Genomic DNA, 15,706 nt, shown 5'->3' with positions numbered 1-15,706 from the left:
AGGCTAGGGTTTTCCTTACGTCACGCACTTACTGCATGCGCATGGCAATTAACTAATTATAGAACGGCGTAGAAACTGGATTAAAAGTAATGTTCATTCAACTAATGAATATTAATTAAGCAGTAACATGGTCAGCTGTTTTCTATGTGATAATTTTAATTTGCTTTTGGGGTACATGTTTGTTTTGGTTTCTGAACAAGATTAATTAAATACTTAGCCCTTGCAAATAAACAAATTTACAATAGCAGCTGATAAAATTAACAGAAACATTGGCTAACGTGCATTTGACCTATTATTTTATTTATTATAAAAACATTTTATTTTTCCATTTTAACTATGCAATTTATATAACAGTTGTTAAATGTTGAAAGAGACCAATATGTTATAAAAAAAAACCCAACAAGAACTGATCCATGACCCAATTAATTTATAATTGTCAACATGCGAAATTTAAGTTACCTGATTGAAAAAAAGTTAAATGATGCTTTGATTAATCTGTATTTTATAGATCTGCTTGAATTTAATATTTGAAATTCTATACCAAGCCTACCTTGATACACTTATATTTTAGAGATAAAAATTAACGCTATAGCGTACAATTTGAAAATCCGTGGTTTATTACCGCGTTTATATACCGTGGTTTTTAGGGAAAAAACGTGGTATACCGTGGTATTTTCTTTCTGGCGGTACCAACTCTAATTTTAAGGTCTATGATTTTGCACAATTAAAATGATTATTCTGCAGTATAATGATAGCAACCCCAGTTAAATTTTTTAACTTCAATTGTATTGTCTTGTAAATATGTTATAATTATATAAGTTTAAATGTAGACAAACATGTAACACTTTAAAGTTTGTAAATAACCTAAAAAAATAAAACTAGAAATGTGTCATCATGCCACGGATGCCCCCGCATGCAGCCAAAATTTCAGATGTTTATAATATTTAGTTCCAATTTTGTTTGCACAAATTATTGTTTTTCAATTTTAAAGTTCAAAGCCTTAAAAACTTTTCAACGTTTACATCAACCATTTTCATACAATGTTCAAGGCACTGAAATTATTCAGTCTTAACCTTTTGAAAATAGCATATTTCATATTTGTAGCCAAAAATAATGGCTACATTACATTTCCACAAAAAAAGTATGAGTGCTTATACTGAAAGTTTCAATTTTTTTCCATATTCAAATGAAAGAAAGTTTTGTCTAAATATTGAACCATTATACCTCTCTCAAACTTAAATACTGCTTATGCCTTAAGATGTTTTTTTTTACTATATTATAATACTATATTTATTATTTTCAAGTGTGTAATAAGGTGTACATTACCAGCTTCTGCCAAAGAAATCATCTAACCATGACCAATTCCAACTTGGATCTCATGCCCCGATTCTTTTGACTCCATCATCCAATATGTCAATATGGTTGTGGTAATATGTTATCACTGAATTGTATGGATTATGAGTACAGAACAGAAACTTGTTAAACTTTGTATTATTTTTCTCAGAAAGTGAAAGGATGGTCATATACTCTGTCCAAATTAGATTCGATTGAACCTATGCACTCAATTTTGAACTTGCCTGGGCATTCAAAAACATATCCATATGTGTGGAACTCTCTAGTTAAATGTGTTGTACCGTTAGGGAGAGATAATAAACAGACAACTGAAAATTTTTTCATATTATTTTACAAATAGTAAAAAGGAGCAAATAACTCTGCCCACGAAATCATTTTTTCGAACCATGACCAAATTCAAACTTTGACCTGTATTTTCTCATGACATATCCATATGTCAAATTTGAGTTGAATGTGTTGTACCGTTAGGGGAGATAATGAACAGGAAAACTGAAAATTTCATATTATTTTCAAAGTAAAAGGGGCATCCCACTCTTGCCAAAAATCATCGAACATGACCAAATTCAAACTTGACCTGTATTTTCTCTCTACTTTCACTGCATTCCATTTGTCAAATTTTGATTTGATGTGTTGTACCTTGGGGAGATAATGACGGAACTGAAAATTTCATATTACTTCGCACAGCTAAGGTCGTGGTCTTAAACTTTCTCTGCCAAATCATCACATGACCAAATTCAAAGCTTGACCTGATATTTTTCTCCAGTTTATCATATGTCAGAATTTGATTTGTGTTGTGTGATCTGTACTCGTTGGGGATTAGATGAAACGGAAGCTTGAATAATTTCATATTATATTTATTCAAAGTGTAAAAGGGATAAAACTCTCCTCAAAAATCATCTAGAACCCAATGCTCGAAATTCCCGAAACGTTTGAACCTGTTGTGTTTCTCATGTATATTCATGTATATTGTTATAATTTGAATAGTCTGAATCATGTGCTAAACGTTTTACTTAGATATAATTGTATCGTGAAACTGATAGATGAGAGTGAAATTCAGATACTGACGGAATTACGATAGGTTGGATTACAGGTCGCATCATCATCAACCCTTCTGCCAACTGAAGGTGTGATTCACTCTATTATACCGCGGCCATTACATGGGGCAGGAGTGAGTGACCATAACAAAATTTATGATGTGTGTTTTGGCAATGAGACTACCAAATGTGTATTGTTTTATCATGGCCATATATAAGATACTCATGTAAAATATTCTCTATGGCCGAATTCTCTGATGATTGACCTTCGTTGACCACAGACTCAATCACAACTGTTCCTAGAACTCTACTAAAGATGGTAATCATTTCTTTTAATGAGAACATTATATTTCAGTTTTTGGTTCAGAATCCAATTTATTAGAATATTAACCAAGATTATGTTTGTGATAATTATCTTGCGCAATTTCGCCCACTAGGATTCAGCAGCGCCGAATTGTACTTGTTAGAATTAGAGCGATGTTGATTATAGTCCACTGAATAAAATCTGACCAAGTGATTCATAAACAATTTATGAAGAAGGTGCTCTCAATACAAGATATTACTGGTCAGGACATTAACGCTTTGACTCGCACATTGAACGATGCTCTAAAAACGATCAAGTAGAGAGGTAACTCTGCTGTGAAATCAGAACATTATTCAATCATACATAGTTGTATAGTATTCTCTACTGGTACTAGCATTGTTTAAGTTAACTCTCATTCAGCAACAGTTAATCTTACCTAACAATGTCAATGTGAACCTTGACCTATTGACCCCTTGACCCCAAAATAAAATACGTCACTCCTGCCTGGTCAATGACCAGAAAAATCACCATTACCAAGTTTGAAGTTCCCTCAGGGACCATATAGAGTCTTTCAGATATATTGACCGAGACAACCGTTTTATAACACATACAAGTCTCCAATGTGACCTTGACCTATATGACCCCGCAAAATCAATAGGAGGTACATCTTAGACTGACTCATGACCACATCAGCCATACCAAGTTTGCTAATTTCCTAGCAACCTAAGGAGTATCTTAGTATTTGTATTAGATCTGAAACCGTTTTTACCTTAAGAACAGGGTTTCTACTTAGAGAATTTATTTATATTTATAGTTAGTGTACCCATGGACTCGTGCTCATAAAATATGTATCTGTGTGTTGATCCCAGAGAAAAATATGAGGGTCCGTATATTTCTATTTTATATAACTTCAAGTAAGTATAGTACTCCTCATATATATTGTCTAGGTTTATTCTCTTTACATTTAGTATACATTGCTTCAAACCTTATATCAAGTATGCATTTTTTATTGACTGTTAAACAAAATAAAAACATTAATATAACCATTTTTTAAATATTATTATACTTGCTTTGTTCAGTCTCTATGAAATTTACAGTTTCGCGAATGAAATAATCTCCATTTATTGTTACTTTTTTTTCCTTTCTTTCATTTGGCCTAGAATGAATTGTAAAACTTGGCAGATACAAGTCAGATCTTTAATAAACATTGCCTCGTCAAATTGTTTTAATTGTCGTTCACGTGTAGTGACTTTTAGACCTTTGTGACGGACCAATGTACTTATTTTTTGGGAAGTTCATAACATCCATTTTTTCGAAGTCCATAAATTGGATCACTATTTTATGGTCTGAGAATCGCATATAGTTTAGCTCTATTTAAATATACCCGGGTCTTCTGCTGTTTTGCCACAGAGGCACGGGTAAGAGTACTATTACCACTCTTCATTTAAAACTACTGTGTTTAATATTTTATTTGAAGCAGCCACAATGTATGTGTAGATTTATTTCATAGCATGCATAGAAACTCTGTGGACGTCTTTTTAAAGGTCGACTAATTGTTAGTGGTGCCCAGTTAGTCTCGTATTCCGTGAGTTAACTGTATGTAATATTCTGAACGAAAGCTAACTCCTTGGTTGTATTCAATCATTAGAACCCCGTGTCTCTATCATAACTTCAATCATATCCTTTAAAAGAAAGCGGGATAAGAGATACCAAAACTGACAAACACTTCTAAAGCGACACAGTAAATTTATAACATTTGCAGTTCCCGTGTACACAAGGATATTAGCAGATAATTAAGGGTCCTTATTGGTTACCTTATTATTTGCAGTCTCTAAGAGGCTCGCAGGTAATGTGCGTCCAATAGAAACCTGTAATAATAAAGTACAATATTTGCCTTGATCCTTCACTACACCCCAAAATCAATATAGAAGGGTCTATCTAATTGATCCTTAGACTCATTCACCACTAATTACCAAGATTGACAACTCATCGCTAGGCTCATTTATATGTTCCTTTGATCGGAAACCGTTTTTAGTCGTGGTAACAAGGTCCAATGTGATCCTTGACCTTTGACCCTGTTGTCCCCAAAAATCAATTAGGGGTAACGAATCTAACAGATGCCATGAATGACAAAATCACTCCTGTAATTAGTAAAAAAAGACAACATCCTCTGAATTGGATAGATTTGAAGACTTGACAGGACTAGATATAGAGGCAAGTGTTGCTAAACAGGACAAATCTGAAACAGACCAAAGTTTTGGAACGTTTCCATGAGCCTTAAATGTTGATCTTTAGGGTATAATTTTGATCAGAAACCGATTATTTAATACTTGGTGATACAAATAAGAGCCTTCGGACAAGATATGCTAAGGTCCAGGGTTCTTTAATGATACTATTCATACGTGGCAGAATTTCTCCAATAATGCATTAGCCCATCACTTAAGACGAGAGCACTGTAACTCTTATACAGAAGGAACTCGCTCTCCTGACAACGTCTGCAAAGTCAATCTCTACCCACCTTTATTTTTAGAGATCCTCTTTAACCTACGGATTGTAAGGCGCTCAAAATCACAAGGAATATAGCCTTGTCTTTAGTCAACTGATTTAATATATTCCAAGGACTGTTTGTTTTTATACATACATGAAAACATCTTTTCAACATTGATGGATTGATTAAATTATCGATTTCCCCCCAGTGATATTTTTATACCAAAAGATTAAGTAAAGCACCTTTAGGCAAGTTGACAATGAGCGGCTATTGTTAGTATCACATGTTATTCAAGCTTATTTTAGATAATCAATATAAACTACATACCTAGATATCTTTATCCTGTGTTGCAATAGCATTTAAATATGATATTTTTCTTATAGTTATACGTTGTTTCGGACGAACATGCTTCATGACAATCTTGGTCAATAAGATCATAAAATTAGTATTGATATCTTGCAATTTTTTTCCATACTTATATTCCCGAAAAGTGTATATACTTTGATAGTGGAGAAAATTGCACGCTCACAAAGACAAGGCTATTGAATGTTGGAAATTTCATGATACAAATGATAGTTGTTTTTAAAGTTGCAATGTGTCAATATAAACTTAATCATAAAATACATGGTCTCATTCTGCTACAATCATCATTAAGACTCAGTGATAATTTTTTTATCTCCCTAATTTTCTGAAAGTCATGCAATACTCCTACTATGACGGATAAATCGAAACTCAAGACAACCCCACCTCCCCCTCCCTCAAATGTGCAATTATTTTACGGCACTTGTGTAGGAAAATTATGGTGGGATCTAAACAACATGAAATAAGAAAGTCCAGCAACACGCTGCCAATATATCTTTGTATTTTCCATCTTTACCAACCCACAAAAATTGCAGCTACACACACGCGAACACACAAAATATAAACCTTAGATATACATAATTTATTTAATAAATTAATAAATATTTTACCCAACTACCTACCCTACCCAAACTTGGCTGGAAAACAAAGATATTTTTAAAGGCGGCAAAATAACTATTTGTCCATGGTCAAGAGTAGGGTTTCTTAATCGGACAAAAATCATAATCTATCATCGAAAATAATCGAACAACCTTTTTCGATCAATCATCGATTATATAATCGAAACATTTATGATAACAAAGTAAATATGTACAATGCACATATCATGCTTTAATATTTATAAGAATTCCATTAATATTCTATATTTTGTGTAACTACCACTTAATCAACTGAAATAAACTAGTTTACTCATTGCTTATGTTCATCCTTGAGTAAAATATTTTGATCAAATAAATTCATTATATCTTACGAAATTATTATGTCTCAATTCCAAAAAAGGAATGAATAAGCTATGTATGGAACAAGAGAAGTTGGTCATTTCTTAACAAAACTGCCAGGTTTTTTTAAATGACACTATATATTTATATTGTAACCATCTTTAGTTTAGTGTGTAGAATAATTTTATACATATCTTCTTTTTGTATGAAGTCAAAACATGTTTATTTCATATTTACAAATAGACTGTGTAGCAATTTTCTAATTTAAATTTGAAGCATAGTATGTCTGTAAACTAGAATGCCTCACTGTCAACTATTAACCTCATGGACACCAGTATGCTTTCTCTTTCATTTTAATGAAAATTATTGGGTAAACCAAAGCTGGCTTTGATTTAAAGTGTTGTTATAATACAGTGAGTCACTTTAGTAACAGCAAGAAGATAAATAACCGATGATTGATTATTGAACTTTGTATTCGATCATCGCTAATCGGTTCTATAAACGTTCAATTCTTGATTATACTCGATCATCGTTTAATCCCTTGTCAAGAGGCTTTAAAAGTAGTCATTTATCAATTAATATTTTTTTTAAAAAATTAGAAATATTTATATGCACTATTCGAAAGGATACGGTCCTATGATTTTACTTGACATACTCGTCTTGGCTGCGTTAATAATACTCTCCTTCCCAAGGTCATCAACATTACATGTCAAATGCTCCTGAATATATTTACATGCTTCCCTGGAAAAAAAGAACATAACCAGGTAAAACAACAGTGATTAAATTGTGTAATATTCAAATTTAAACATCAGCAATATTCAAACTTTAATACAATACAAGTTCCCATCATTTACAATGAAATTACCTTCCGACTTGTTCTTTAAATATTATTTTGTTTGTTTAATTTGTACATTTAAATTTTTCATCATTTTTTTTTTAATTTTTATCATTTTAAGAGAAAACAGATAGATAATCAATTTTGAAATGAAAGCTAAAAGTTATTTTTTTTAACAACCATTAAACCCTTATCACACTCAATAGCTGAAATATACTTGTTTAACTTTAAATCTGCACAAATCCATCGTGTTAAGGAATAATTTCAATACAATTACTGAGTAGCAAACAGTGCCGACCATGATGGGACAGTACAAATGTGTTGGCTGATCTTGGTCTGCACTAGTTGCTTTTGACAGAATTCGTTGCTGCTAGCAGGCTTCAGGTTAGTAAGTAAGTAACAACTTTATTTTAATGAGACTAACACATTCAGTTCCCGATCTTCCATGCGGGCCTCAGTATATACAAAACAACATAAAATACAATCACAATCAACATTTAAACAACATAAATATGTACATTATAAATGTGTAAATTTCTTACTTGCAAGCAAGTCTGTAGCCACTTATTATAGATGTAGGGTGTATTTTTTGCTTCACAAGTTCATCTGCATTCTTCAGAAGTTCAGCAGCAATAATTACCTTAAACAAACAAAAAATATCATAAGTTTGTTTTCCCACATAATGGGAAAAACAGACTTCCCGAAATACATCGGTCCGACGAACATGTCTGATAAATTTTGATTAGGTCTGACGATTTTTTATTCCGGTTCGGTCTGACTGTCCAGCTTTTATCAAAGTTGCATGTATACAAAATGGTGTCGCTAAAGGTGCCAAACCTGGGGAAAAAAAATCTATGCCGGAGGAGCGCGCAGAACATCAATAAAAGGATGAAAATACTGGGCAAGAGACAAAATTTAATGAAAAATGGAAGCAGGACCGTGAATCGTTTACGACAGGGAGGAGGTGAAAATGCACTGTACAGACTGAGAATTTTTACAGCGTAAAAATTAAAACCGTGTCTTAGAAATAGTATACAAATACAAGTTTTCCTTTGATTTTGATTAATTTCATTCCGTCTGACAGATTTTCATGGTTTGTCAGACCAAATGTCTGACACTTTTTTTAACTTTCGGAAAGTCTGGAAAAAGGTCTATATCTGTGTGAACTCTATCTGTATCTGTGTGAACACTGAACTCTATCTGTGAGAGAGTAGTGAATTTTGTATAATGATAATATTTAAATTTTCAACAGCAACAGATTTAGACATTAACATATGACCAAAAATCACTGGATGGTCTTGGTTTTTTAAATCCATAATTATGTAACTGGTCTGATTGATCTAGTAAGAAAATTCATCAGAAAATTACTTTCATCTTCACTTTGCACAATCAGGCCTTAAACAGTTTACATGTATAATCAATTGATTTGCAGACAAGTCTGCTAAACTGAAAATCTAATTTTATTAATTTATGAATAAATCAAGGGTGGCAAGTATCTTATTGGTTGTTGGCAAACTGTGTAACGAGCTCTTGCCATGCTGTTCAGTCTGTAAGTTAAAAACAAGTCAGGTTGAGTAAAATTTCTGAACTACTGGGGCTAAATGTCTAGCGGTTGAAAAAGTTAATGTCAAACTCGAAGCATTCTTGGACAAGTCTTTTTTACCAGGCTTTGTACTGCAGCATTCACGAGTGTCACAAAAGCAAGCCAAACTTTGACTTACCCTACCAGTGTTTCTGCCAGCTCTGATTTTCTGAGGGTTTTTTATGACCCCCTGTATGATATTTTAGGGGTCATTTCAAATTCATAAGGGTCATGCCAATAAATTTAACAAAAATGTAAAAAAAAAAAAACAGGTAACACTTTATAAGTTTTATTTACAATATTTTGTATATTTTTCGTGAAGAAATTGGTCAATCTCTGCTATTTTGGATTATTTGTCATCCAATAATAACGCTGTATTTCTTAAAAATTATGTGTGTTAATTTTCATAGAAGAAAGAAAGTCGATACTATATTGAAATTCGTTCATAGTCGCCTTCTATTTTTTCATAGTGCTTCATAGTACCGCCTAGTGACGTAATCAAGGGCCAAATAAAGCTTGACACTAAATATGTTAGTGTTCATCCTTAGCTGTTTTACAGAAATTAGAAAACATTCTCCTGTCGCTATCGCTCCCTTCGAAGTTTCTAATTTCTGTAGAACAGCACAGATGAACACTAACATATACGCAGACTGCATTTTCCAGCAGACAGTTATTCGTTCGCAGAATATGACGACAACAAAATAAATAATTTTGTCTGGGCGCTTTCAATATATGCAGTAACGTATAAATGCAAGCGTTTATTAACTAGTTGAAATTGGCTAAATGCCGGACCACGGACCCGGTAAATTTCATTTCTCATTAAAATTATAGTGGAACCCACGGTAAACATTCCGTACATTTTTATACTGAATTGACGGTTTATAGTCTGTATATCTGACTTGTGTTGAAATCAGCGACGGTGAAATTCTTGCGTCACAAAATACGCACTAACTAAATTTCATTGCGTCATGGCTGAAAATAGTGCGCCAAAAACGCAAAAACGCGCTCTGGCAGAAACACTGCCCTACAATACTAACTTGGACTAGCTTGAAACTTTAAATTAATGGTAAGCCATATATAATGCAAGAACTTACAACTGATGTTGTACCATCTCCAACCTCTTGGTCCTGTAAATCAGCAAGCTCTACCAACACTTTGGCTGCTGGATGTTCTACTTCAAGCAACTTCAATATTGTTGCACCATCATTTGTTATAGTCACATCCTGCAAATTGGTAACCGTAATTTCATTTCTAATACTCATTTTCTTCATTTTCAATGGTGTCGGTTTTAAGTCATACTGTTGCACTTAATCAAAACTTAGTGATGATATATGATACCAGGGCCAAAAAACCCTTCTTTGTAGAGGCCGAATATAGGCTGCTTCCCCAACTAAACTAGCCTCTTTTTTCCCCAGTTTGATCCTCAAAATTTTCCAGTCTTTTGAAATTTCCCATAAAATTTAGAACAAAATTAAATGATGGTGTTGAATTAAGGTCTTTTACTGCATTATTAGTAATTCTCAATGCTTTTTGCTTTTCTATTTTGAAGAACTTGTTAAAAGTTTGTGTTAAATTTGATTTGAGACCTCTTTTGCCAAAGTATGCCAAAATCACGCATATTTTTCCCAAGAAAAGGCTGAGGTCCCTTCCCCAAAAATGGTGTTTGGGCCCTGGATACCAGCATTATTCTTATTCTTATCAGCATAGAAACAAGAGCTGTCGGTAGGACAGCAACGCTCGACTATTCTTAGTGCTTGATAGTAAAAAAAATGCTTGATACAGTTACCTCCTCCTGTTTACAGGTTGGGGTCATGATGGTGAACAAGTGTGCAAAGTTTCAAAGCCATATGTCAATGGACTTTGAAAATATTTGAACTATTACAAAAACTTTAACGTAAATTCTAAGTCGAAAAAGGGGCATAATTCTGTCAAAATGCTTGATAGAGTTACCTCCTCCTGTCTACAGGTTGGGGTCATGATGGTGAACAAGTGTGCAAAGTTTCAAAGCCATATGTCAATGGACTTTGAAAATATTTGAACTATTACAAAAACTTTAACGTAAATTCTAAGTCGAAAAAAGGGGCATAATTCTGTCAAAATGCTTGATAGAGTTACCTCCTCCTGTCTACAGGTTGGGCTCATGATGGTGAACAAGTGTGGCAAAGTTTCAAAGCCATATGTCAATGGACTTTGAAAATATTTTGAACTATTACAAAAAACTTTAACGTAAATTCTAAGTCGAAAAAGGGGCATAATTCTGTCAAAATGCTTGATAGAGTTACCTCCTCCTGTCTACAGGTTGGGGTCATGATGGTGAACAAGTGTGCAAAGTTTCAAAGCCATATGTCAAATGGAACTTTGAAAATATTTGAACTATTACAAAAACTTTAACGTAAATTCTAAGTCGAAAAAGGGGCATAATTCTGTCAAAATGCTTGATAGAGTTATCTCCTCCTGTCTACAGGTTGGGCTCATGATGGTGAACAAGTGTGCAAAGTTTCAAAGCCATATGTCAATGGACTTTGAAAATATTTGAACTATTACAAAAACTTTAACATAAGTGGTTACGCCGACGCCGACGCTCGGGTGACTGCAATAGCTCTACTTATTCTTATCGAATAGTCGAGCTAAAAATGCCTTTCTTGACATTACATTAAAAAATAGCATCTGCAAAACAGATTTAAGTGGATGGCCTTATAAATATCATTTTAGTGGCCATCAAATAAGTCTTTTTATATTTACCCCAACATCATCCACCAGCATCTTGTCAAGCCCAACTGGTCCAAGACTACTTTTAACAATGTTGGCAATGGAGGATGCTGCCATGACTGAAACCAAAAATACATAAATCTAATTCTTATATATATCATACAAAGAATATAATTATATCATACAAATTTCAATAAGAAAAGGGTGCTTTAAGAAGTTATACCTGTAGCTGAACACGACAAGCAAATGAAATTAAAGATCAGAGCTGTTGTCTTTTTTCATGATGGAATAAGCGGCAATCTCCTGGTTTAGACCCCTATGTATTTTTCAGGAGTAAAACTTGCATATAATACACTAAAGAAAACGGAATGAACCTTATATATACTCCTGGTTTAGAACCCGGGGTCTAATCCAGGATATAGCCTCTATGCATTTGATTTTTTCATAGTAAAATTTGGGCTTTTTTATTAAAACCTAACAAAAAATGGACTACAGTTTCTCATTATCAGTGTATCGAAAATATACTGCAATATACGTCGCCTATATCGTAATATATCATAACACGGGTTCAAGCCTATCTTTGCACCCCTGGTACTAAAAGTATTTGTTTACCACTCCCCACCCACCCAGTAACAGCAGTGGAAGCTTCTCGACCATGTGTTTAGAGCCGCATCTGATAATTGAACAAAAACCAACGGAAATTGAAGGAAATAAAGCTTTAAAAGATAAAATAGAAAAATATTGAACGGTTAGGATCTAAAATTTAAACATACCATTTTGTGTTCGAACAGACTGGCCTGTTGTTCTGTCACCACCAACGGTGAGTAGAGAGCTCGTGTCCGCCATGTTTGTACATGAAATGAGGTAATCGATTAAATTCTGAAATACCTCGATGGAACAATATTCTTTATTCTTAACTAACCTGCTCGATTTTCGAATATAGTGAAATTCTTGATTAATTCCAAAATCGAGTAGAAACTCGTACAAGTAATATTCAGATATATCGAACCCATAACATGCTTAAAAAAAGACTGAAACATTAAAGTGACATCATAACCATTCAGTGAAATAACGGCGGCACGAAATACTCAAATACATCCAATTTTTGTTTATATAAAACACAGATTATAATGTGAAAAAGAGTTAATATTAATAAAATAATATGACTTAGTCAGCTATAACTTTCATTTATTCTATTAAAATTGGCAGTTCAGATGTTGTAAGAAAATAAACATGTGACATTTGCTTATCTAGGTTCATTACTGAATATACTTGCAAATTAAAATAAAGATATGATAATATTTGTTGTCTGCATTTAAATTTTTAGGGTATATTTTTGTTGAAATTTCATACATATTTTTAGGGTATAATTTTGTTGAAATTTCAAACAAGTGTCCATCGTATTATTTTTTTAGAAAATTTGATATAGCTTTAATGGTACTGTACTGTACAGTATTTGGGTATATTTTGGTTCAAAACACAATGATAGGAAAATGTATAAAACCAATTGTGTGGATGGGTATACCTAATGACATACCATGGAATACAAAGAAAAAAGAACAAAACATATGATATTGTCTGAGTATAACAATTTTTACATTTATCTTCAATGTACCATAAACATATGAAACAGTAAACATGTAACTGTATGAGGCACATGAGGGTTTTTCATACGAATTATTGCCATTTCCTATCACTGTTACTCTGCTTCTTGTCCCAACACCCCTGGTAGGTATATAAGCTTGAACTCTTTTTCAACAGTGCCGTTGCTAATAGTTTTTTCTCACGAGTGATACAAGCATAAAAATTTAATAAAAGTATTAAAAAGTCAAAATTATAATATAGATGTATATTTATTTAAATGATATTATACAAATTAGAAATTAATATGAATCATACTTATATTGTATCATACATTTTTCATGATCAATTATCAGCCAATCATCATTATACTAGCCTATGTTCAAATACATTGTATACAAATGTATATTACTAATGAATATACTCTTTAAAAAAATTGAATTTAGAAATAAAAATGTGTTGTTTTTTTCTATGGCAAATATTTCACCCTGATAAGTTTTGTCAATAAAGACACTTACCGGTAAAGTTGTTAAAATCGCCGAATTGAATGCATGGTAATTTGAGACAATAACTGAAATGATTAAAGACATGTATTGTAATCAATCAACAACCATAGCACATTAATAACAATTATCACTAGCATCAAAGCTGTTTGAATTTTTAAATGAATTATTTTTAATTGGTGTGTTTATGAATAGAACAGAATATTTTATTGGCATTAAATACAAACAATATTTATAGCCATACAAATATAAACATGTATAGTGGTGCATACAAACTTTACCAGAAGAACAAAAGTTTAACAATTTAGATTTAACAAACATTTTTAAGTCTAGTTTCTTAATGGTATCATTGTCTTTCTCTGAAAGCCAAATATAAAAATCGACCTAATTTGTAAATTGATCTTATAGAATCTGTTGACATTAAAGTAGTGAACTTTTGAATAGATTGCCATCTGTAAAAATACGGGGTGAAAGTTTTGATTCGTAACTGTCTGTATTTAGGACAAACAAGTAAAAAATGATAAGGATCTTCAATCATATTCATATTACATTGAGTACAGTATCGTTGTTGTCGGTCAGTATTGTTATATCGTCCAGTTTCAATGGCTAAATTATTTGTATATAATCTAAACTTTGTAATTGTAGTTTTATATTTAGTGTCCATGTTTAACTGCAGGTACTTCTCTGTTTCAAATTCGTGTTTGAATAAACAATAGTGCGATAACCTATTAGAATTGTTAATTGTAGTATACCACGATTGCTTAAAGATATCTAATATTCGCTGCTTAATAATAACATAACTGATATCATTGGAATTCTGAGAAAGCCACAAATTTCCTAATCCTATTTTTTCAAGCAAAATTTTAATATGAGGTGCCCAATTAAGACCGTTGTATGAGTTACCATTGTTTGTGTCGTTTTTCAACATTTCGTATGTATTTATAATTAATGGGTTGTTTGATTTCAAAACTTGTATCCAATATTTGATAATTATCAATTTCTGTGCTGTTTTCATGGGATATCGCCCAAGTTCACCATACAAGCCGTATAGATTTGTCGATCGTTTTACACATAACAATTTTCGAAGGAATTTACAATGTATTTGTTCAATGTGGTTGCCATCATGATACCCCCAGACTGATGCATTATAATTTAATATAGAACCTACTAAACTGTCGAACAGACGAAATTTTTCTTTCAAAGGTAATTCAATTTGATTAAAAACTATAAATTGGTTATGGAGCGCAAATGATGAATGTAATTCTAATTTGTGTTCTATACCACGATCCATTTTTGAAGAGATGCGTTCCTAAATACTTAAATGATGGGACTAATTCTTGCTGTGTATTATTAAGAAATATATTACACTGAGTATGTCGACCACGCTCAAATACCATAACTTTCGTTTTGTTCGTATTGATTGTTAGTCCCCACGTACGACAGTACCGGTTAAGGTCATTTAGCATAGACTGCAGTGTTTCGGGTGAGTGCGCAAATAATGCCGCGTCATCAGCGAACATCAAGAGGAAAAACTTAAGTTCATTTATTGTAAATATTCCTTCTAAATTAGTATCAATATTTTGTAATATATCATTAACGAACAGTAGAAACATCAGGCTTGAGCTCGGGTCTCCCTGTTTCAATCCTATAAACGAGTTGAAAAATTCCGACATTTTACCATTATATCTAACACATTGTTTAACGATATTATACATTGACTCTAGAGCTGTAACAAATTTTGAACTAACTTGATAACTTAATAATTTTTTCCATAAGAAATTTCTATCTATACGATCAAAACATTTTTCGAAGTCTATAAAGACACTATAAAGTTTTTGCTTAGAATTTAAGGTTTTTGCAATAATAGAGTGAAATAAAAATATACAATCAGTAGTGGATTTTCCTTTTTGGAACCCAAATTGGTTGTTTAATATTAAAGTTTTTTCCTGTGTCCAACTTGTAAGTCTATTCATCAAAACTTGCGAGTATATTTTAGCCATCACATTAATGAGAGTTACT

At 32.5% G+C, this 15,706-nt stretch overlaps 1 protein-coding gene across 1 annotated transcript in view; it reads right to left on the bottom strand.

The window, feature by feature from the left end:
- Positions 1–12,534, bottom strand: part of LOC132743178 (T-complex protein 1 subunit alpha-like) — a 31,036-nt gene extending 18,502 nt beyond the window's left edge. The window contains exons 1-5 of the mRNA XM_060731706.1: positions 12,377–12,534; positions 11,637–11,722; positions 9,989–10,117; positions 7,855–7,952; positions 7,108–7,218 (exon numbers count right to left, since the gene is read on the bottom strand). Coding sequence (XP_060587689.1) covers positions 7,108–7,218; positions 7,855–7,952; positions 9,989–10,117; positions 11,637–11,722; positions 12,377–12,449 — 497 coding nt within the window. The 5' untranslated portion in view covers positions 12,450–12,534. The remainder of the gene's footprint in view (positions 1–7,107; positions 7,219–7,854; positions 7,953–9,988; positions 10,118–11,636; positions 11,723–12,376) is intronic.
- Positions 12,535–15,706: the final 3,172 nt, after the last annotated feature.

The sequence above is a fragment of the Ruditapes philippinarum genome, unplaced genomic scaffold (assembly GCF_026571515.1).
Source record: "Ruditapes philippinarum isolate M1 unplaced genomic scaffold, ASM2657151v2 ctg1235_1_1_1_1, whole genome shotgun sequence".
Classification (NCBI taxonomy): Eukaryota; Metazoa; Mollusca; class Bivalvia; order Venerida; family Veneridae; genus Ruditapes; species Ruditapes philippinarum.
Note: the sequence above shows the minus strand (reverse complement) of the source record. Positions and strands in the feature narration are given on the sequence as shown.